Here is a 22,337-nt window from a genome sequence, read left to right as displayed (position 1 = left end):
GGACCCTGTCCTTACTTTGGGAGGGGCCCTGAAGGTTTTTCCTAACCCTTGTTGGGTTTTTTAATGTAACAATCATCTAAATCTTGAAGAAAATAGTCGATATTATGTAACAAGCCCCTGTATCGTGAAGAAAAGAAACCCCCCATTACGTAACAACAATTCATGAAAGATCGCGTCATCATTACATCTAATTATTGAACTATGAATAATTTCTTCACAAGGGGAACTCCCCCGCTTGACTAGCGGACTCTAACAAGTCTTTTTGCGTAACATACAAAATAATCATTTCCTTAAGTAAACAATACTCTATCATGTAACAACCAAAGAAAGCATTTGCATAAATAAACAATACTCTATTAAGTAAGAAGCTCTTATATCTTGCAGAAAATATTTCCTATTACGTAACAAACATCTGTGTCTTGAAGAAGTTTCTAGTGTCCGGACCGATATTTTAAGGTGGTGGGCCCTTTTTGGGACTGGACCACCCTCACTAGTTTTTACGTTTAATTTTTCATTTCCCAGTTTAGTTATTCAATAGCGAAACCAATTTACATAGTTAATTTATATTTTAATTCTCAAATATTACATTTAGTAATTATAAAATTACTGTCATATCCACACATGGGCTTATATTTTCAAACTCTCCAACGTCCAGCTTGTTGTTCCCCTGGCTACCTTGCGGTTCCACTTGCTAACTTGCTTTACATTGGAACTATAAGCAACAATTTTGGCTTCATAATGTTCATGTAAAAAGGACATCAATTGTAAAGCTGTTATGCCTTTAACCTGCCAGAAGTTATCAACATCACCTTCCATGATTTGAATCTGATCTGACTGGAGTAGCAAAAGCTTAGCCTGTAGATCGTTGGACTGTTTTGCATTTATCCCATCTAGGTAGCATCTTTCGCCACTAAATTCAACCTCAGTGACACGAATAAACATACCTATAACAAAAACAATTCAAAGCGGTAAGTTTTAACAAGATTATTGGCTAAAAGGCTGGGTTATAAATTTTTTTCTGAAAAGTTAATTACAAAAACTAATAATTTGTATTCCGGTGTGTCTGTAAAATCTGAAATGAAAAGGAGACTTCATTCCCTCTTTTTTTTCTTTTTTTTTCTTAGAATTACTCAGGATATGTCACTACAGTTTTAAGGAGGCTGTATCCACTAATAGTAGAAAGGTAAGAAAATTGTAAAAAACAATATATTTAAATGTATGCAGTAAATAAAATCTCCCATTAGTCTAAGTTTGGGATTTCAATATTTTTCCTTTTTGTCCTTTCTTATTATCTTCACTTGTTATTGAAACGTAATACTTTGCTATTGAAACTAAAAAACTAAAAAAAAAATAAGTCTTAAGCGATTCACTAAGACGTAGCAGAGCAGGGGTTTTTACTGAAGTCGGCTATGTGGTGTCTGGTAGGGGCTCCTTTTGATTTAGACATATTGGCTTGATTTCCTCTTTTATTAGAATAAAACTATGAGCAACGAAGTTTACTCTACACTTTTAAATCATTAATTGCCTTAACTCTTAGTCCCTACCCCTTTTTCAATTTGTAATTCTGATTGGCATCTTTATTGATCAACATGCATCTTCAATGTTTTGCACTTTCAATTTAAACATTAAAAAATTATTAAGACTTTAAGGAATAAAAATCAGTATATATATATATATATATATATATATATATATATATATATATATATATATATATATATATATATATATATATATATATATATGTGTGTGTGTGTATGTATATATATATTTTTTTTTAGTAAAGTGTAAATTACGTCTTGTCTTCGCAATTTATTGGGGGTGTCAGCCCTAACCATGTTAATTTCTGCTCATTTTGAGTTTGACTCGGTTATTTATTGCAAGTTCTGTTCGTTTTGGGTTTCATTTATTTATTGTTGGTGATTTGTGATAGTCTTACGTTTGGAAGATTATATAACTTCGCTCTCCTTTGAAAAACTTTGTGAATTTTTTTTTAAGTTTATTTCTGTTCGTTTGTTATTGACATAATCTTTTTCATGAAAAGACAAAGCAATGCTTGAAAACTTTTTTTTTTAAGAATACAGAGCTTTGCCTGCTATCTGTATGTTTGAGAAAATTTTTCAACAATTTTGACAAAATACACCCTTTTTTAAATCTAGACATATATACTATTGTTTAATTTAGTTTTACATCTTCTCAAGTTGACCAGAAAAATGAAAATTGATATTTTTCCAGAAAATTGTATCTGTGCTCTTTGACAATATGGATAAGCCTATACTCTTTTTGTTTAGTTATATTGTAAAAACAGGAGTAGTAATAGTAGCAGCCTTGAAAATTTCAACTTATTACCCTCAGTCAATCTTGCAGTATTGCTTAGGTGACTTATTGGAAAATACATACATACAGTGTCATTTTATTGATTTTTTAACGAAAATTTAGTTTTAAAGCATAATGGACGAATTGCATAACTGTGGGGGGTTGACACACCGAATATCCTTTGAGACACTGCTACTAAACCACTTAGCTGTGCTGAATAAAATGGCCAGCTCAAAATTTTGATAGGTTTTGTTTGAAAAATTAATAGAGTTGGAAAGACGGCTACCTGCCTTCCAATCAATGTTGAGTCCCAATAACTTTTAATTACCTGTCAGATTCATTACTATAGAAGTTTCAATATTATCGCTATCTATAATAGCGCTGCGCTGCCCAATATATTGCTTATATACCCATTTGAAAACTTCATGCATATAGTTTCATTCATTTAATTGAAACGACCCCTACATGTTCCCTAAGAGTTTCACCTTAATACCCTTAGCGTCATTAGATACAGCTATCGCAGTAGTAGCCTTAATATTATATACATAGTTCCTTTTGGATAGGTCAAGATCGTCCACAATTTACCCAAAACGTCCAACTTAATATGTAATCTGTTCTTAAGATATTTTTTCTGTCAGCCTGCTGACAATCTACATGCTCAGACATCGTTGTGGTTTAGTTCAACATCCGCCAAAATATCAAACAGTTCGTGGTAACGAACTTTAGTAAGGAGCGACCTGGCTCAATAGTAACCAAAACTCTAAAAAATTGAATTTTGATATCAATAGCTACATCAAAAGAATCGCATTTAATGCTGATTTTAAATAAATAAGTTTCATCAAGTTTAGTCTTACCCATCAAAAGTTACAAGCCTGAGAAAATTTGCATCACTTAGGAAAATAGGGAGAAACACCCCCTAGAAGTTACAGGATCTTAACGAAAATGACACCATCAAATTCAGCGTATCAGAGAAAACTACTGCAGAAATTTCAAGCTCCTATCTACAAAAATGTGGAATTTTGTATATTTTGTCATCTAGGTCCCCTCCCACGCTCAAGTTTTTCCCAAAGTCAACGGATCAAAATTTTGAGATAGCCATTTTTTTAGCATAGTCGAAAACCATAATAACTATGTCTTTGGGGATGACTTACTCCCCCCCCCCCCAATCCCTGGGGGAGGGGCTGCAAGTTACAAACTTTGACCAGTGTTTACATATAGTAATGGTTATTGGGAAGTGTACAGACGTTTTCAGGGGGATTTTATTTTATTTGGGGGTGGGGCTGAGGAGAGGGGGCTATGTTGGAGGATCTTTCCTTGGAGGAATCTGTCATGGGAGAAGAAAAATTCAATGAAAAGGGCGCAGGATTCTCTAGTATTACTATAAGAAAACAATGAAAAATAAACATGAAAACTTTTTTTTCAAATGAAAGGAAGAAGTAGCATTGAAACTTAAAACGAACAGAAATTATTACGCATATGAGGGGTTTTAAAAATACTTTAGGATAAAGAACGAGGTATTTAGGAGGAGATAAATACCATGCTCTTTATGCTAATGTATTTTTAGTAATTTGAACTATTTATTCTACGGCCTTTCTGATTCAGGGGTCATTCTTAAAGAATTGCGACAAAACTTACGATTTAGTGTAAAGAGCGAGATATTAACGAGGGTACAAACCCCATCGTATACATAATAAAAATATAAGGTTATGAAAGTTTGTTAAGTAAGTTAATTCTTAAGTTACGTATATTTTTTACTAATAAAAACATTCGTTAAAAATTAAAAGTTCTAGTTGCCTTTTTAAGTAACCGAAAAATTGGAGGGCAGCTAGGCCTCCTTCTCCACCCCTTATTTCTCAAAATCGTCTTATCAAAACCAAGAGAAAGCCATTTAGCCAAAGAAAGAATTAATATACAAAGTTCATTTTAATAATTTATGTGAGGAGAGCCAAAACCAAACATGCATTAATTCAAAAACGTTTAGAAATTAAATTAAAAAAAAACTAATTTTTTTAGCTGAAAGTAAGGAAAGACATTAAAAGTTAAAACGAAAAGAAATTACTCCGTATATGAAATGGGTTGTCTCCTCCGCAATCCCTCGCTCTTTACGCTAAAGTTTGACTCTTTGCCACAATTCTAATTTTAAAAACAATTAAAAGCTTTAGCGGAAAGAGCGAGGGATGGCGGAGGGAATTTGCACTACTAATTTGAGAAGCACTAGCATAGTTATACCATTTTTTTTTATTATCCTAAACTATCATTTTATTTAAAACGGACAGAAGAAGTAGCGTAATGAGTTTCCTTTCTACAGATTTCTACAGTATTATTATTTACATTTTCAAATAAAACAATTTTTTGACAAGATCTGATAGTTGGTAATATCTTGCAATGAATTTATGCTTAGAAACTCGATAAACAAATCTTTGAAATGATCATACCTTTTCCAGGTCCCAAGGATTTGTGGAAACCTGAACCTCCAGTTTGCATTAAATCAGGGTAAGTATTATTCTTAGCTAAAAAAAAGTTGGTTACAAAGTTTAAATGCACCATTCGGTATTAGGAAATATAGATGAATTTAAACTGCCTCTTGCCAAATTTGAATTGTGGGTAATCTCAAACAATGATGTGCAAACTAAGAAAACGCGTCAATCATCCTAAACAAATTTGATTAAGTACATGTAAGAGCATAATACTTCATATAAATAAATATAGTTTTCATCCTAATACGACATATATATCATGTCAATTATTCCAAACACGGAAAAAAAGATATTTGGACAGAAAGAGTTTACTTATAGGAAATTTTGAATCAAAATTTTTGCTCCTGTTAATTTTTTTAAATTTTACAAGACAGAGCTTTTTACTGACTAAAATTTAATGTAGAAAAAAAAATATTCAAATAAAAGAACGATTAAAAGTTGAGCATACTTGATTTTCCCTTTTGATGCACTGAACAATGTGACTTATAACAAACATTGACGTCAACATTATTACATCTATACTATACTAAACATAATATATAACACTTAGTGAAATATACTTTTTAGAAGGGAAGTAACGAACACAGACTTTTTTTTTATTTCACTGCTTTAGTTTTTTCACAGTACTCCGTTAATTTTGGATAAACACTTTGAGATGAAACCTTTAAAAAAAAAAGAAGAATAATCCCCTTTTTATCTATGGCACAAATAATGGAATTGCAAGGGAGGAAGTAATGATCCATTTTTGAGAAAAATAAGTCACCAATAAGGTCTTGTAAGAAAATATTGTTGTTTTGAACGGATTCATCTCCTTCTCTGCCCCAGCCAATTGGCATCCTTAATGCAGCACCACGGAAAACCTCAAAGATTTACTCTTTTTCTAGGAGACACTCTACTTAGTCTTAGTTTTTGCATGACATTGTAAATACAAAGAGTAAGGTGGATTTCTTCTTAGGAACAAACAATACGCAATTATCTTTCATTGTTTAAATTAGATTGTTCATTCTTTTTTGTTTCGTTTTATTAAACTAAAAATGTTGTATTAATAGAAACAGTAAATAAAGGATACATTCAACATTAAAAAACAACAATAAGAGCTGTCGATATCTAATGTGTGATTTTTCTGCTAGCCTTTCCAAAAAATAAACCATTCAAGTTTTTATTAACATATTGTGAATGTTTTGTAATAGCAAACTTATAGTTTTGTCAATTTTTCCGTAGCAATAAACAGTCTTTTAAATTGTCTATCAATTCAATACTGTAATATATTGGTAGCAGAACAAAATATGAAACCCTCTAAAAGGTTGATATTTGAATTTTGCCTCATCTAGTTACTTTAAGGACCTCTACAAACTATGCCCAAAAGCCTTAGATAAAACATCTGAACTTAAAAAATCAACCTCTTAATGTAAATTTGTTTTTAAATCAAAACGTGCAGTGAATTAACTGCCAAATGTGATAAAAATAATGCTACTATTTTTTCGGTAATTGTAAAATCACCATTATCGGTGCCCTGAAAAGTGCTCCAACTGACTACAGTGAGGACTGAGTAAAATCCCTGGCTTCAAACAGTGTGAAAATATCTTAATTAGATGATCTTAGATTATTCTTAGTTTATTCAGAATCAAAACAAGATTCAAATCAGTTCTTGACAGTGTCCGTGAAAGTTTTGGTATTTTGGGTATCTGGATTTATTCAAATAAGTTCTCGAAAGTGTCCGTGATAATTTTGGTATTGGTATTTTGGGTATGTGATATACAGAACACCTTTCTGTATATTTTTTGATTTTCGTACAGATTGTTGTTTCTCCTTTGATGTAGTGGGACTTTTCGCTTCCAAATGCAGAAACCCAGCACTCTGCTCTCAATGCTAGTCATATGATCACATCTTAAATAGTGTGTCTCTGAATTCCAAAGCCATGTTTTGCATTGAATTTCTAGTTGCCAGCCATGCATGTTATATTATAAAACGCCCAAAAAAACACGGGTCAGCTAACAAAACCCAACCGAATTTTATGGACCCAAATATTCTTCTAAAAGCTGTGTCTCTTTTTTCATAGAATACTGATATTTTAATTTTGGTTACAATTCTTGCTATGAAAGACTTGCTATCAAAAAATGATATTCTTTGCTTGCGAAAACATTTTCTGACAAAGTAAAGCATAGGCCTTTTAAAAGTTGATGTCAAGTTTGAAGCTTATTCGATGTTTGCGAAATGATCTGCTTCCAAAGATCACTCAAGAGTGGGTATTCCCATCCGTGTTATGGGTTTGTTTTGTTCTAGTAATTGGTTCTTGTTGTTTTTTCTTGATGTTCATGTAGAAGAGTGTTTTACCGTTATGTTTGAGAGTTCATACTGCAAACACCTTTTTGGATATAATCATTAATACAGTAAGACAATTGTTATTCTCTGGCTGGTCATTCAAGGTGTTAGCATCTCGCTAAAGTCAACCGTGCAAAACCTGTTTTTTGCATAAGATTATTGTTGATAGCAAGGAATGATCTAAGGTGATTTTAACTAGATCGTAATTATTGATTTATTTAATGATGGCGAGCGTCAGCAAAAAGGATTTTGAGGACTTTAAAGTTAGCATTAATGCCAAGCTGATGAAACTTGATAAACTTGATATAATTTTGGCAAACCAAAACGAATTGTCACTAAAGTTTGTGAGTTTGAAAGCTGATATTGAAGTCATAAAATCGGATGGAATAGAACGTGGCAATAGGATTCGTGAACTCGAAAGTCAACTGAATGCTCATAAAGCTTCCTGCGAATTACTTTCGAAAGAACTATTGCTAGTTGACTTAAAAAGCAGGAAAAAAAACCTCATCATTCATGGTCTACGAAACGAAAAGGGTAACCAAACCCTGGAATCTAACGTGAAATCATGGATCAGTGATACTTTGGGAATTTCTAGCCCTATTACAATTGACAATTTGTATAGACTGGGGTCTAAATCAAGCAATAACATTACCACTAGGCGAGGCTCATCGAAAACTGAGACGTTAAAACCAGTTTTTCTTTCCCTTAGCAACGACAAAGATGTGCAATTAATTATGCGTAATGTGGGGAAACTTAAAGGGTCCGGAGCTCGCGTTGTGTCTGATCTTCCTCCCAAACTTAACGATATCAGGAACAACCTCCTTGCTAAGGCTAAAGGTCTGCGCGAAGCTGGAAAATTGGAGTCCTCCAGGATCAAACAAAAGGGAGCGGATCTATGGTTAGAAGTATGTCACCTGAACTCTGATAAGTGGATAAAATACGATGACCAACATGAAGCTTAATAGTTATTATTGAACTCCAGTGAAGATTATAATGATTATTTAAAATGTCTATTATTCCTTTTAAGTGACAACAGTTGAAAGTTCTTCTTTTTTCTTTTCTTTTTTTTTTTTGATGGGGTTTTGTCAAGATAAGTGATGATTTTTGCTGTTAGTATGGGTTATATTTTAATTTGTAGGGAGATATGTATGTGTATGTGTATGTGTGGGTATATATATATATATATGTGTATGTATATGTATATGTATATATATATATATATTTGTTTCTTTTTTTTTCTTGTCGTCATCATGGTTTGTTTAAAATTTAAATACGATCTAGCCGTAATAATCATGGTCCTTTTTTTTGTCTTTTGTTGTCTTCTTTTTCTTTTTCTTTCATTATTTTCGAGTTCTCACTGGTTCAGTTGTTTTTGCTACTTTAAGACTCAGACGGTATGCATTTTGCGAAAGTTTCTGCTAGTTCGGATCATAATTCTGATTTTGCACATTGGATGATAGTTGCATTGGGGATAGACTGAGATACCTTGAATCTAACCCTTTTGATTTTTCCATATTCCAGAGCCATGATAAATTTTCAGGAAATAAGATAAATGACGGTGGGCTAATTAACTTTCCAAATTGTAAATATAAATTACCTTCCGAAGTTTCTGATCTTCCCAGTACCGGTGTTGTGAGAACAGGATTTTTAAATTGTAGGGGTTTTTTTAGTTCACAGGATGATCTTATTGATGTAGTTCATAAATTATCTTATCATGTCGTTGGATTCTGTGAGACTTTTCTTACAGACCTGACTCCTCAGGTTGTTTTTCCTGGATATCAATTTATTTTTAAAAACCGATTGACTAGGCGCCAAGGTGGTTTAGCAGTAATAGTTAAAGAAGGTATCTCTTTTCGACGCATTGCAAATCTGGAAGGTTCTCATGAGGAAATGCTTTTTGAAGTAATGGTGACTGAAATTAGTCTTGGAAAAAAAGATGTTTTTTTTTGCGTAGTATACCGACCGCCTTCTTCTCCAGTCAAATCTTTCCTCTCTAAACTCCATGATTTTTTGCATCAACCCCATTTTCAAAATAAAGATGTAATCCTTTCCGGAGATTTCAATATTGACCTTCTAGAAACTTCAAATGAATCTTCTGTTGAGTTATTGTCTTCTTGCTTTTCTGCGTGTCTGCTTCCTACTTGCCTGATACCTACAAGAATTTCACCTAGTTCTGCTTCTCTCATTGATAATATTTTTACATCTTTACCTATTCAAGCAAATTTTGCAGTTTTAAGTGATATATCGGATCATTTCCTGCTGGTTTCAGATTTAGCTTTTACTTATAAAATACCACAGGTAAGTAAGGAACGTCAAGGACGGTTAATAAATAAAATAACATTAAAGCACCTGAATGAAAGCCTTGGACTATTGGATTGGCAGGAGGTAATATCCACGGAGGATACAGATATGGCAACTGATAATTTTCTAAGAAATTTCAATTGCTGCCTTGATTCTAGTTGCCCATTTGTTACAATTAAAAGTTGCAGAGAAAAATTTCCTATAAGGCCATGGATAACGTCTGGAATTTTGATGTCAGTTAAGAAAAAAAATCAGTTATTTAAAAAGCAGTTAAAGAATCCAACTGATTATAATATTAAAAATTTTAGAATTTTCAAAAATAAATTAACCACAATGATACGTTTGTCGAAACAATTGTATTATAAAAAGTCTTTCGAAGAAGCTCAAAATTCTCCTCGCAAAACGTGGTCTTTAATTAATTATTTTATAAAAAAAGAAAGTAAGTCTAATTTTCCTGAAGTTATTAGTTTAGAAGATGGTTCGACTACTAATAAATCGGAGAAAGTGGCTGATATTTTGAATACTCATTTTGCTAAAATAGGAGAGAAAATTGTTTCATCAGTAATGAACCAGTTTGATTCACGTAGTAATAAACATTTTTCTTCATACCTTCCGTCTCCTCAAAGTAATTCAATTTTTCTCGGGCCTATTTCTCATTCTGAAATAACAAAAATAGTGTGTGATCTAAATCCAGGTAATTCAGCGGGAATTGACGGGTCTAGTTCTAAAATTGTTAAAGAAATACTGTCTGCAATAATATTACCATTACAGCATATAATTAATCTTTCATTTAAAACTGGAGTTTTCCCATCTGCTTTTAAAGAAGTGCGGATAGTTCCGCTTCACAAAGGTGACTCTCCTGAAAATCCATCAAATTACCGCCCTATTTCTATTTTGTCAGCATTTTCTAAAATACTTGAGAAGGCAATTTATAAGAGGTTTTATGACTTTCTTAAATCGTCTAATTTCTTCACAAATTTCCAGTTTGGTTTCCGGTCTGGACACAACACTGAACATGCTACCGTTGCTCTCATCCAATATATTCATGAATGCTTAGATAGAGGTGAAATTCCAGCAACAATATATTTAGATTTTAAAAAAGCATTCGATACAATATCCCATTGTATTCTTTTTAGTAAATTGGATAATTGTGGTGTGCGTGGACCGGCGTTGGATCTAGTTAAATCTTATCTTGATATGAGAAAGCAACGATTAGATGGAGGCAATTTTCTCTCTTCACCTGTACATCAGTCTTCGAAGGTTGGGGTACCTCAGGGCTCTGTCCTAGGTCCTCTACTTTTTTTAATTTATATAAATGATTTTCACCGCGCTTTTACATCTCCGTGTCTCAACACACATTTTGCTGATGATACGGCAGTTTCAATTTCTGAAAAGAATGACGAGGAGTTGGAGACAAAACTGAATACTGCATTTTCTAATGTTCTTGATTGGTGTTCTTCAAATTTTATTGCTTTGAATGTATCAAAAACAAATTTCATAATTTACGGCAGAAAGTCAAATATCTGCCCTCGTATTACCAGAGTTACTTCTTCAAAGTATCTATTATCAATATCTCGGGTGAAAATGACAAAGTACCTTGGACTTGTGATTGACGAAAGCTTATCTTTTAAAACACACATTCAAAATCTACGATTAAAGATTTCAAGGTATGTTGGTTTAATGCGAAGGTTAAAGCTTTGTTTGCCCTACTCTGCTTTACGAAGTATTTATTTTGCTCTGATTCAGACTAATATTAATTATTGTTCTCTAGTATATTTATCTACATTTAAAAGCCATATTAAACCAATACAGATTTTACAAAATAAAGCCCTAAGAATCCTTAAACTTTTTATTCCATCACCTATTGAACTTCCAAATAAGTCTTCTACTGCATCTTTATATACTTATCTAGATATACTTCCAGTCACTCAACAATTTGCTTTTGGAGCAATTCTTTTCAAAATCAATTATGACATTAAGAAATTACCGCCATATTACCTCCATCAAAGTTTGTTCTCACAATCACAAGATTTACATAATTATAACACTCGACAAAAAAAGGATATCTACATTGACAAATATAATACTGAGAGATCTAAATTCGCTCCGTTTTTGTCAATAGCTCGGTGCTGGGATGCTCACAAGGCTCTTATTGATAAATTTTCCTCTATCCATTTAATAAAAAGGAAACTTAAATTTCATTTAGTTCAGGATTATTTTTAATTAATTAAGTATCTTTTTAGTAAGGCAAAGTTTTTGTATGGTTCGTTGCTCTGGGTGATTATGGGCCTCTCAGCTATCTTCCAGTATTAATTTATATTTAATAATATTACTTTCTTAATTTTTTCAATAGTATTGAATGATCCTGAGCTAGCTGCTACTTTCATACTATTGTTGTGTTATTGTATCTTTGCCGTCATGTTTATCTTTGTATTGTAGTGTGTTATTATTTTATTCTTTGTCTAGGCCTAGTTTTTCGAGCTTGTCTCCCCATGGGCCTATGTCATATATATATACATGTATGTGCGATTATTAAATAAATGAACTTGAACTTGAACTTGAACCGTAAACATTTATCTCCTGACAGACTACCACAACGACTCATCAGAATTTTCGTTTTTTTCTGCGGTTGAGAAGCTAGGGTGTTGCCTCTGTAAGATTCATCAACCATATAAGTGTTGCATTATTATCGGAGATTCCAACTGTAACCTATTTGACGAATGGTCGTTACCTAGTTCTACTTAGCCTGGTATTTTCATGGCTTCTTAGGGACCCTGCCTACGGACATCTGTCACACTTACATTCATCCAACCAATCTTATTACAAACCTCAATCATGCACTTTTCTATGAATACTCAAGCTTCACTCTTCAACAAAGTTGTTGACGTCCAGCTGTGAGACGACCTTCCAATATCCTTATATTTTTCTCACCCTTCTTGTCAGTCACCTCACCCTTTACAGCCTTAACGGCCCCAGACCCAATCCTCTAGGGATTTAATATCAATTGCGATATACTCTCAGTTGTTTCAAATTCTGTTATATAAAAGGTTTTTCTTCTTTATCAGCTACTAATGAGAATCCCTTAGACCAATAAGCAATAGATACATAGGCTGTTTGATGTTTACCAAACAGAATGAAGGATTAACATATTTTACGATGAGCAGAAGAAGCTGCGGCACCTTCCCAACTTTTCCACTGGGGTATAACTAGTAATCCGAGCCTTGTAGATATTTGAAAAAAATTGAATGCTCGTAACATCTATGGCCTCATTTTCAGCACTATTGTTCTGGTTAGGTTTCTTATGTTTTAGTTATTACCTAGAAAATTTGCAAAAGAACTATCTATCCAAATTGTCTCGATAGTTGAATATATGTTCCAGCAAGCTTCTCTGTCCCAAAAGTATTTATATAGAAATGCCTTAACAGATCTTCCCTGTGCCCACCAGCCTACTCAAAATATTAGTGATTCCAAATAGAATCCATGTTTTTTGTTGAATTCTCTCTACAAAATGCTGCACTTCAGTCTGAATATGAAGTTGAGGTAAATGCATTTCTCTCGAGTTGCCTTCCCAACAATTTTTTTATATAGATTTTCTAGTGTGAGAAACCCTGTCCCTGAAAAACTAAAGTCTCTGCATGGTAGCGAGCTGAAGGTAAACCATATCTTTATTTTTATTTAAATGATCGCAGTCCAAGGAGCTTTACCTTCTTGTTTCTATAACCAAAAAAAGTACGGTCCAAACACTGCGATCGTCGTTCTACCTGCTTGCCCAAGATTTTTTAATTGAATATTTGAACACCAAGTGTTGTGTTCCAGAATATGAATTTGTCTTTATCTTACGTCTTGGCTGTGCCCTTGCTCTTTCCCTTGACATAAGCCCTCTGATTGATGCTGATCCATTAGGAGAGTCTTATGCGAGCTGAACATGATATATATAAGGTGTTTGACTCTCTATTTCATGATGGTGTTTTTACCATGTTGAAAAATGTTGGGTATAACCTTCACACATTAGAAGCATCCATGAAACGTTTCCTTGTTTTAAGATCACGTAATCATCGTTTGTTATCTATGGCTGTGAAATATTCTTCTTCGATCCAAACACCCACTTCTGTTATTATTGATATTCTTGTTGACAACAAAATGGCGCCAATTACGTTGCCGTTTTTTGCCCTTCACTCTTCAACAATAGTATTATTGATGCGCAGTCTAATGGGATCCTAACCAGTCTAAATTTGTCTCTTGTCAGCTGGGCAGATGATATTTTGAATTTGAGCCATAGTATCCAACTCACTAGTGACGTTTTCACATCACCACTATGTGAGTACACAACAATTCAATACTTAATTCTTAAACTATCATTTTTCAATAAGAAACAAATGCCACCATAGGAATTTCGCCTCGGGAACAGCTGGATTGAACCAACTAAACACACCACTTTCCTTTGTCTACCCATGGGTTTCTCAATAAGACATACATAGCAATTCTTAGTAATTGATCTTAAACAACAATAGCTATTTCATGCATCTTTCATCACAAAAAATCTATACCTTTGGTGGTTGTATCAAATCTACGATGACGTCATGGCATCAAGATGAGTCGGACATTGTCTGGGGTTAGATAACAAGTGATAATTAGAATCAATATAAACAGATTCTGCCACACAGCTGTGCTAGGGCTGAGCGGTGAAGTTGACGGGCTCTCGTTACTAATAATAAGAAGATAGAAAAACATAACAATTATATGAAATTTTTGAAGCGACTTCTTAATAAATTCAAGATGGAGAAGGGGATCTAACCCCACTAGTTAGGATCTTAGATAAAAAAAATCGATTTCATCTCTTAAAATCTGTATTTCTCCAGGAATTGGCCGTTTTTAAATTGATTTAGTATCAAAAACTACTTTTTATGCGAAAAGTAACATATTACTTTAATCCCATCATTTTTTATCTCAAAAATGAACTAGAAGTTTCAATTTATAGTACGTTCCTAGAAGTTCCTTTTTTAGTACGACCACCGTGAATGCAAAAAGTGGTACAAAAAAATAAGTCCAATCCTTTTTTTTTACTTAACTGCCGGCAAAGTGTCACTTTGAAGGGTTTTGTCAAAAGAAATAATCAAAACTAAATTCAAAAATTTTCATTTAAGAGATATTCTATTATTAATATATTTTAATAATATAAAAGTTCACTATTTACACTATAACAATAAACATTCCACAATCAACTTGCAAAAACGTTGAAAAATTATTATAGTTCAAAGGCGGTATAAATAAAAAAAATGAATTAGTTATTAAAGAATTTATTTTTTTAAAATTATAATTCAATCCCAAGTTCTTATATACCGGATTCTAAGCCAGGATAAAATATCTTATAGCTTTTACAAACCAACTGTTTCTGATCATAGTTCCCTGAGAAAGACTGTCTATTCCACCTCATTTAAGTTTTCACATCAACAACATAGGCAGCTCACTTGGTATATGTGATCTTAATGAAGATCACTATAAACTATTGCTGTCATACCTAAACATTCTAATCTATAAATGTTTTTTTTACACTTCAGTAATAATTCTCAAAATCTGTTGTTTTCAACAGAATGATCGGCATAAAAATCCATTTCAATGACTTTGAGCTTCCAGATCTTTAATGCCATATTGATCCCTCCTTTGAGACCAGCTTATAAAGCGAATTTTAAGCAATAGTTTAATGATTGTGAATTTTCAGTTATGACAGAAAATAAGATAGTTCTGTTGGTCAAAGGAAAATTTTTGGTAGCCATTTTTTTTTAATAAGACTAAGGCTCGTGTCTATATATTATCTACCAAACTTTTAGAAAGTTTTTTTCAGTTTTAGAAAATTATTTGAAAGCTACTGACTGCATTGATGTTAAAGACACTGGAAACAACGATATTTGTAATAAAAAGAAAGAAACAGTCACTAAAATAAGGCAAAAAAATAGGCTAAATTTTTCTAAACAAGTTTATGAGAATCGTTTTTATGTGATATCTGGGTCACTCCACAAATGTCATTTACCTTTTCTGAAAAAAAATAACTTCCGCATAAAAATTTAAAGGCTTTGGCAATGTTTTCCTATAATGTTAAACTTCAAAATAATTTGAATAAAGATTAATACCTGGTCCAGATCTAACAGTTTGAGTAACTGGCCACACCTCTTTCATCGTAGCTTGCCGAGGATTTTTCTTATCTAGAAAAAGTTGATCTTACATTTTGCAAATATAATGTAGAGTTATATTAAATGATGCGAGACAAGCTTATATATTTAACTGAATATCCAGTCCTTCAATTAAGTGATGCTTTGTGATAATTTCACTCAATTCACTTGAATTTGTAATCAATTCAGTTGTAAATTAAGTGATGCGTTGTAATGAAATTTGGCTGGCTTTGTCAAAACTTCTATAAAAGAGAGAACACTTTAGATTGTTTTCTCGTAATTAATCAAATGCTTGGATTAATAATCCCTATAAACATTTAAACTGGCAAATCACCATATAAATTTGTCCTCCATTCAATTCATTGACATGGTATTTGAATTCAATATCAAAATTTAGCGTTTCTGCTTGAAAATAGATTCATTCTTGAAATATAATTAATATTCCCTTTTAAAATGGTCCCTCCATAGAAGCAAATGCCTCATTACTTTTCCAACGAACATAATACCTATTGTCTCATATGTTTTTTGTGTTTTTCGGCGTTTTTTATTATTATTATTATTACATATTCATTGTTTACATCATTTTGGCACTGAAAGTGATATTTTCATTACATTAAATATGCATTAGCAAATCAGTGACACATTCTTAGTAAAAGAATACAGGCGCTAATTAATGAAAATCTTGACAGAGGGGGCAAATGTATTATACAAACCACAGACTTTAATTCTGTTGCTTCTGAAATTTCTTTCAATGAAGACAGGCCAAAGGTTTTTTTTTTTCAAGTAACGTTGCCCAAAACTATATTTTTAAAATCTAATAAGGGGACAATTACCCAAAACCCCGATGATAATTGACACGGCTGTGCAAAGAAAAAAAAATTCCTATCTTACTTTTTATTACGAGTTGCTTTCCATGGTAGAGATGACAATAACATTTACCTTATTAACGTACACCAAAAATGTATCGGCAAAATTGTAGAATTTTGTATTTTTTGCCAGAAGAAAGATTACGGATGCACGTAATTTATTTTTTTTTCCGGGGGTGATTGTAAAGACCTATAAGTTTTTGTGCTTTTTTTAAGTGACCAAAAATATTGGAGGGCAACTAGGCCATCAAATTACTACGTATATCCGGAAGTTTGCCTTATCGTCAATACCTCGCTCTTTACGCTAATGTTTTTTTAGTACTTTTGAAAGAGTTATTTATTCTAGTTAAAAGGTCTTTGTAATTCAGGGGCTATTCTTAAAGAATTGTAACAAATTTTGAACTTCATCGTAATTAGTGAGGTATTGACGATCACCACAAATAGGTGCGTCAACCAACAAATCACCAAAGATCGCCAATTACTATTTTCAAAAATTTACCCTTGTCTCACACTTCATTGTTGGCGCTGAAAAATTTTCCCCTCCGCAATCCCTCGCTCCTTACGCTAAAGCTTTTAATTGTTTTAAACAGTAGAATTGTGGCAAAGAGTCAAACTTTAGCGTAAAGAAAGAGGGATTGCGGAGGGGAAAAACCATTTCATATACGGAGTAATTTCTGTTCGTTTTAAGTTTTAATGTCGCTCCTTACTTTCAGCTAAAAAAAATAGTTTTTTATTTAATTTCTGAACGTTTTTGAATTAATGCATGTTAGGTTTTGGCTCTCCGCAGATAAATTATTAAAATGAAATTTGTATATTAATTCTTTTTTGGCTAAATGGCTTTCTCTTAGTTTTGATCAGACGATTTTGAGAAATAAAGGGGTGGAGAAGGAGGCCTAATTGCCCTCCAATTTTTTGGCTACTTAAAAAGGCAACTAAAGCTTTTAATTTTTAACAAACCTTTTTATTAGTAAAAAATACACGTAACTCAAGAATTAACTTACGTAACAAACTTTCATAACCTTATATTTTTATTATGTATACGAGGGGGTTTGTACCCTCGGTAATACCTCGCTCTTTACACTAAATCGTAAGTTTTGTCCCAGTTCTTTAAGAATGACCCCTGAATAAGAAATGCCGTAGAATAAATAGTTGAAATTACTAAAAATACTTTAGCATAAAGAGCGAGGTATTTATCTCTTCCTAAATACCTCGCTCTTTATGCTAAAGTATTATTAGAACCCCTCATATGCGTAATAATCTCTGTTCATTTTAAGTTTTAATGCTACTCCTTCCTTTCATTTGAAAAAACGTTTTCATGTTTATTTTTCATTGTTTTCTTATAGCAATGCTAGAAAATCCTGCGCCTTTTTCATTGAATTTTTCTTCCCCATGACAGATTCCTCCAAGGAAAGATCCTCCAACACAGCCCCCTCTCCACAGCCCCACCCCAAACAAAATAAAACCCCCATGAAAACGTCTGTACACTTCCCAGTAACCATTACTATGTGTAAACACTGGTCAAAGTTTGTAACTTGCAGCCCCTCCCCCAGGGATTGTGGGGGAGTAAGTCATCCCCAAAGACATAGTTATTAAGGTTTTCGACTATGTTGATCAAAATGGCTATCTCAAAATTTTGATCCGTTGACTTTGGGAAAAAATGAGCGTGGGAGGGGGCCTAGATGCCCTCCATTTTTTTGTCACTTAAAAAGGGCACTAGAACTTTTCATTTCCGTTAGAATGAGTCCTCCGATACGATGTCCCCTGGGAAAAAAAAAAACAAAAAAAAAACAAAATTAACAAACAAATAAACACGCACCCGTGATTTGTCTTCTGGCAAAAATACAAAATTCCACATTTTTGTAGATAAGAGCTTGAAACTTCTACAGTAGGGTTTTCTGATACGCTGAATCTGATGGTGTCATTTTCGTTAAAATTCTATGGCTTTTAGAGGGTGTTTTCCCCTATTTTCTTAAATAAGGCAAATTTTCTCAGGCTCGTAACTTTTGATTGGTAAGACTAAACCTGATGAAACTTATATATTTAAAATCAGCATTAAAATGCAATTCTTTTGATGGAGCTATTGATATCAAAATTCAATTTTTTAGGAGTTTTGGCTACTATTGAGCCGGGTCGCTCCTTACTACAGTTCGTTACCACGAACTGTTTGATAAAGCTAAATTTGTCTGTTCTATTGTCGAATACTTCCAAGTCTCTTTTTTTTCTCAGTCTAATTTTTTTTTTCCTATGCCCGCCGTAATACCATCGAAGATCTATAATGATCAAAATAACAACAAACTCATGTTGTTCATTGATATGAACCACAATAGAATTTATTTAACAACTTTGATCAATTCTATAAAACGTTTAAACATGCAAAAAGGGGAATGCAAAAAGAACAAGATGCTATTTCGGTGTGAACACTACGAGCTGCAAAATCTCAATGAGAAAATTATAAATATGTACTCTATATATCTACACGGAAATTTCACAACCTTTATCTTGGATTAGATAAAAAAAAAAAATTTTTTAACTGAAAGTAAGGAGCAACATTCAAACTTATATTCGAAGAAATTTCTCCGTATACGAAAGAGACAGTTCCCTCCTCAACGCCTGGATTTTTACGCTAAAGTTTGACTCTTTCTCTCAACTCTACTTTGAAAAGCAGTAAAAAAAAAGTTCTACGTAAAAAGCAGGGTGTTGAGGAGGGAACAGCCCCTTTCATAAAAGGGGTAATTTCTGTTCGTTTTAAGGTTTAATGTCGCTCCTTACTTTTATTTTTAAAAAAAATTGTTTTTTTATTCAGTTTCTGAAAGTTTCTGAATTAATACATCTTTTGATTTTGGCTCTCCGCACATGAATAATTAAAAGGAAATTTGCATATTAATTTTTGTTTTCGGCTAAATGGTTTTCTCATAGTTTTGATTGGTCAATTTTGAGAAAAAAGAGCGGGGGAGGAGGCTTAGTTGCCCTCTAATTTTTCGGTTACTTAAAAAGGCAACTAGAACTTTTAATTTCTTACGAACATTTCTATTAGTAAAAAATGTACATAACTTACGAATTAACTGACGTAATGAACTTCAATATTCGTATGATTTTACGCCCCCTCGTCAATACTTCATTCTGTACACTAAAGCTTAAATTTTGTCCCAGTTCCTTAAGAATGACCCCTGAATCACAAAGGCCGTAGAATAGATAGTTGAAATTACCTAGAATATTTTAGCATAAAGAGCGGGGTATTAGGAGAAGTTGCACCCCTCATATGCGTAATAATTTCTGTTCGTCTTACGTTTTAATGCTGATCCTTACTTTCAGTTGCAAAAACTTTTTCATATTTATTTTTTCATTGTTTTTTTTTTAATAATACTAGAAAATCTGGGGCCACACCCCCTTCAGGGAAATTTTCTTCCACTACAACAAATTCTTCCATGAAAAGACCCCCCTCCCAAGTAGCCCACTCTCCTCAACCCCTCCCACGCAACCAAAATATCCCCTGAAAACATCTGGATACTTCCCAATAGCCATTACTATATGTAAACACTAGTCAAAGTTTGTAACTTGCAGCCACTCCCATAGGGACTGTGGGGGAGTAAGCCGTCCCTAAAGACTTAACTATAAGGTTTTTCGACTATTTTGGATAAAATAGCTATCTCAAAATTTTGATCCGGTGACTTTAGGAAAAAACTGAGCGTGGGAGGGGGCCTAGGTACCCTTAAAATTTCTTGGTCACTTAAAAAGAGCACTAGAACTATTGATTTTATCTAGAATGATCCCTCTCGTAACATTCTAGGGCCACCGGGTCAATACAATCACCCCTGACTGAAAAAAAAACACAAAAAACAAATTAACTATCTAAACAAATAGATTTATCTTCTGGCAAAAAATCAAAACTTCCACATTTCTGTCGTTAGGAGCTTCAAACCTCTGCATTAGGGTTCTCTGATAGGCTGAATCTGATGATGTGAGTTTCATTAAGGTTCAATTAATTTTATGGGGTGTTTCCCCCTATTTTCGAAAATAAGGCAAATTTTCCCAGGCTCCTAACTTTTGATGGGTATGACTAAACTTGACGAAACTTGTATATTTAAATTTTGATGTCACTATTGGTATCAAAATTCAGTTTTTTAGAATTTGGTTACAATTGAGCAAGTTCGCTCCTTACTACAGTTCGTTACCACCACAGCTAAGATATACAACACAGTTATGAAAACTGCTATCTTGCCAATGAGAAGCTTTTGGTACAGGGCTCTGAACCTGGTGCCTCCTAGATCGTGCAACAACTTCATATACGGGAATGCAATTTTGTTTGTTTGTCCAATCTCTGATCTTTTGATTCAGACTGCCAGTTTTCAGTCTCCAGCCGCTAGAATCACTACCGGGCGCTGTGTCCCAAAAATAAATAGATTTTAATAATTCTACTATATATCTAAGCTGTGGTAACCACGAACTGTTTGATTAACAAGGTTCTTGTAATCTTAAATTCTTCTACTTCTTATCACAAAAGCACATTTTAAGCAAAACACCGCGCTATATTATATTTCAATTCACAACATTAATGTTCAATAAAATTTGCTGTGTTGCGGCAAAAATAGATAAATAACTTCTAATTATGTGTGGCCTATACATTATATGCTATACGATTTAATTTATTATAATGCCATGCTACAACGTATTTTAGAAAATATACAAGTAAATTTACTATGCAATACAAATTCGACTGTGATAATTAGAAAGGCGACATATGCCATTTTGGTCGAAAATGAGTCACACATTTGTCGTGGATAAACTGAAAATGAGGAATCAAACAGCACATTCTTAATTGTCCTATCTCATACCGTTACAAAGATGCAAAAGGCATACACATCAATTTTGGACATGGACAAAATTTGAACATAAAAAAGAGTTAAGCGCCATGATCAAACTTTCCCTGTTTTTGGTAATCTCCTGAAAATTTACAAAAATTACGTTTTTCACACGTTTAATTATCACAAACGAAATGTTAACATTTCATAGTTAGAAAATCTTGAACAGATGGAACTTGAAATCTGATTGAATTGGTCCTTACCTTTGGCACAAAGGATTTTGTAGGTACGAATGTTTGGCTTTAACCATCCTTCCTGTGGCGGCAAAAATTTTCCTTCACTTAACCTAAGTCCCCTCGTTGAACGTGCTGATTTGCAATAATATGACAATCCATTTGCATTTGGGAAGTTACTTTTGAGAGTGGTTAAGAGTAGGGTGTCATCATTTTCAAGTGGTAATTCCATAGTTTGTTCCGAATCTGGGAATTCCACTCGTAGGAAAGACATTCTTTGTTCTGAATCAGGCTAAAATTAAGAGTGTAAATAAAGTAAAAAATTGAATAGTTGTTTTAATAAACTTTAATTAACAAGTGAAGCATGCCAATACTAACTCTAATACTCTATACTCTAATACTCTAAATAACTCTAATGCTATATACTCTAATACTCTAAATAACTCTAATACTATAACAAAGGAGTATTAAAAATAATATATTTGTTTCAAGTGTTTGCTTTTCCAACCACTGTGAGAAGCCTTTTTCAGAAAGGCAAGTTTCCGGAAGAAAATAAAGTGCCTAAGACCTAGGACAAACAGAAACAAAATCCTAAAATAACACATTCTTAAAACAACCAGAAATTACAAACAATGAATAAACAAACACCAAAAAAAGAAACTTAAAATAGATAGCCCCATTAAACATAAAAATAATATATGTTAATACAAATGAATAAATAAACCACGAAACGTGGAGAATATACAACAAAAAATCAAATTAACTTGCAATAAACCGGAAGGAATATTGTCACTGCCTTTTCCCGCTCCAATACCTTCTTATGGTCATTGAACCTTTGGATTTTATTAGAAACTAG

At 33.0% G+C, this 22,337-nt stretch overlaps 2 protein-coding genes across 14 annotated transcripts in view; one reads left to right on the top strand and one right to left on the bottom strand.

Moving 5' to 3' along the window:
* The window catches only part of LOC136033171 (GRB10-interacting GYF protein 2-like), a 461,255-nt gene that overhangs the window by 88,727 nt on the left and 350,191 nt on the right, over positions 1-22,337 (top strand). The gene's annotated exons all lie outside the window — the stretch shown is intronic.
* On the bottom strand, positions 548-21,797 carry LOC136033158 (uncharacterized). Of its 3 annotated transcripts, XM_065713816.1 has the most exons (4): positions 21,512-21,797; positions 15,545-15,616; positions 4,752-4,826; positions 548-944 (listed from the first exon to the last, which is right to left on the bottom strand). In XM_065713816.1, the coding sequence occupies exons 1-4, from the start codon at positions 21,753-21,755 to the stop codon at positions 628-630; spliced, it is 708 nt and encodes a 235-aa protein (XP_065569888.1). In that variant the 5' UTR covers positions 21,756-21,797; the 3' UTR covers positions 548-627. The 3 variants fall into 3 exon arrangements, with proteins under 3 accessions (XP_065569888.1, XP_065569891.1, XP_065569889.1); XM_065713819.1 differs by lacking the exon at positions 4,752-4,826; XM_065713817.1 differs by lacking the exon at positions 15,545-15,616.

Source organism: Artemia franciscana, chromosome 11 (genome assembly GCF_032884065.1).
Source record: "Artemia franciscana chromosome 11, ASM3288406v1, whole genome shotgun sequence".
NCBI classification, from domain to species: Eukaryota; Metazoa; Arthropoda; class Branchiopoda; order Anostraca; family Artemiidae; genus Artemia; species Artemia franciscana.
The sequence above is the reverse complement of the archived record's forward strand: the minus strand, read 5'-3'. Positions and strand labels throughout refer to the sequence as shown.

Bases quoted from the DNA above. Each gene is read 5' to 3' on its own strand.
- LOC136033158 (XM_065713816.1), bottom strand. From the start codon at position 21,755: ATGTCTTTCCTACGAGTGGAATTCCCAGATTCGGAACAAACTATGGAA. The intron at 4,827-15,544 runs GTATTAATCTTT...ACTTTTTTTTAG, and splicing joins AACTGTTAGATCTGGACCAG to CTAAGAATAATACTTACCCT. The intron at 945-4,751 runs GTATGATCATTT...TTTTTGTTATAG, and splicing joins ATCCTTGGGACCTGGAAAAG to GTATGTTTATTCGTGTCACT.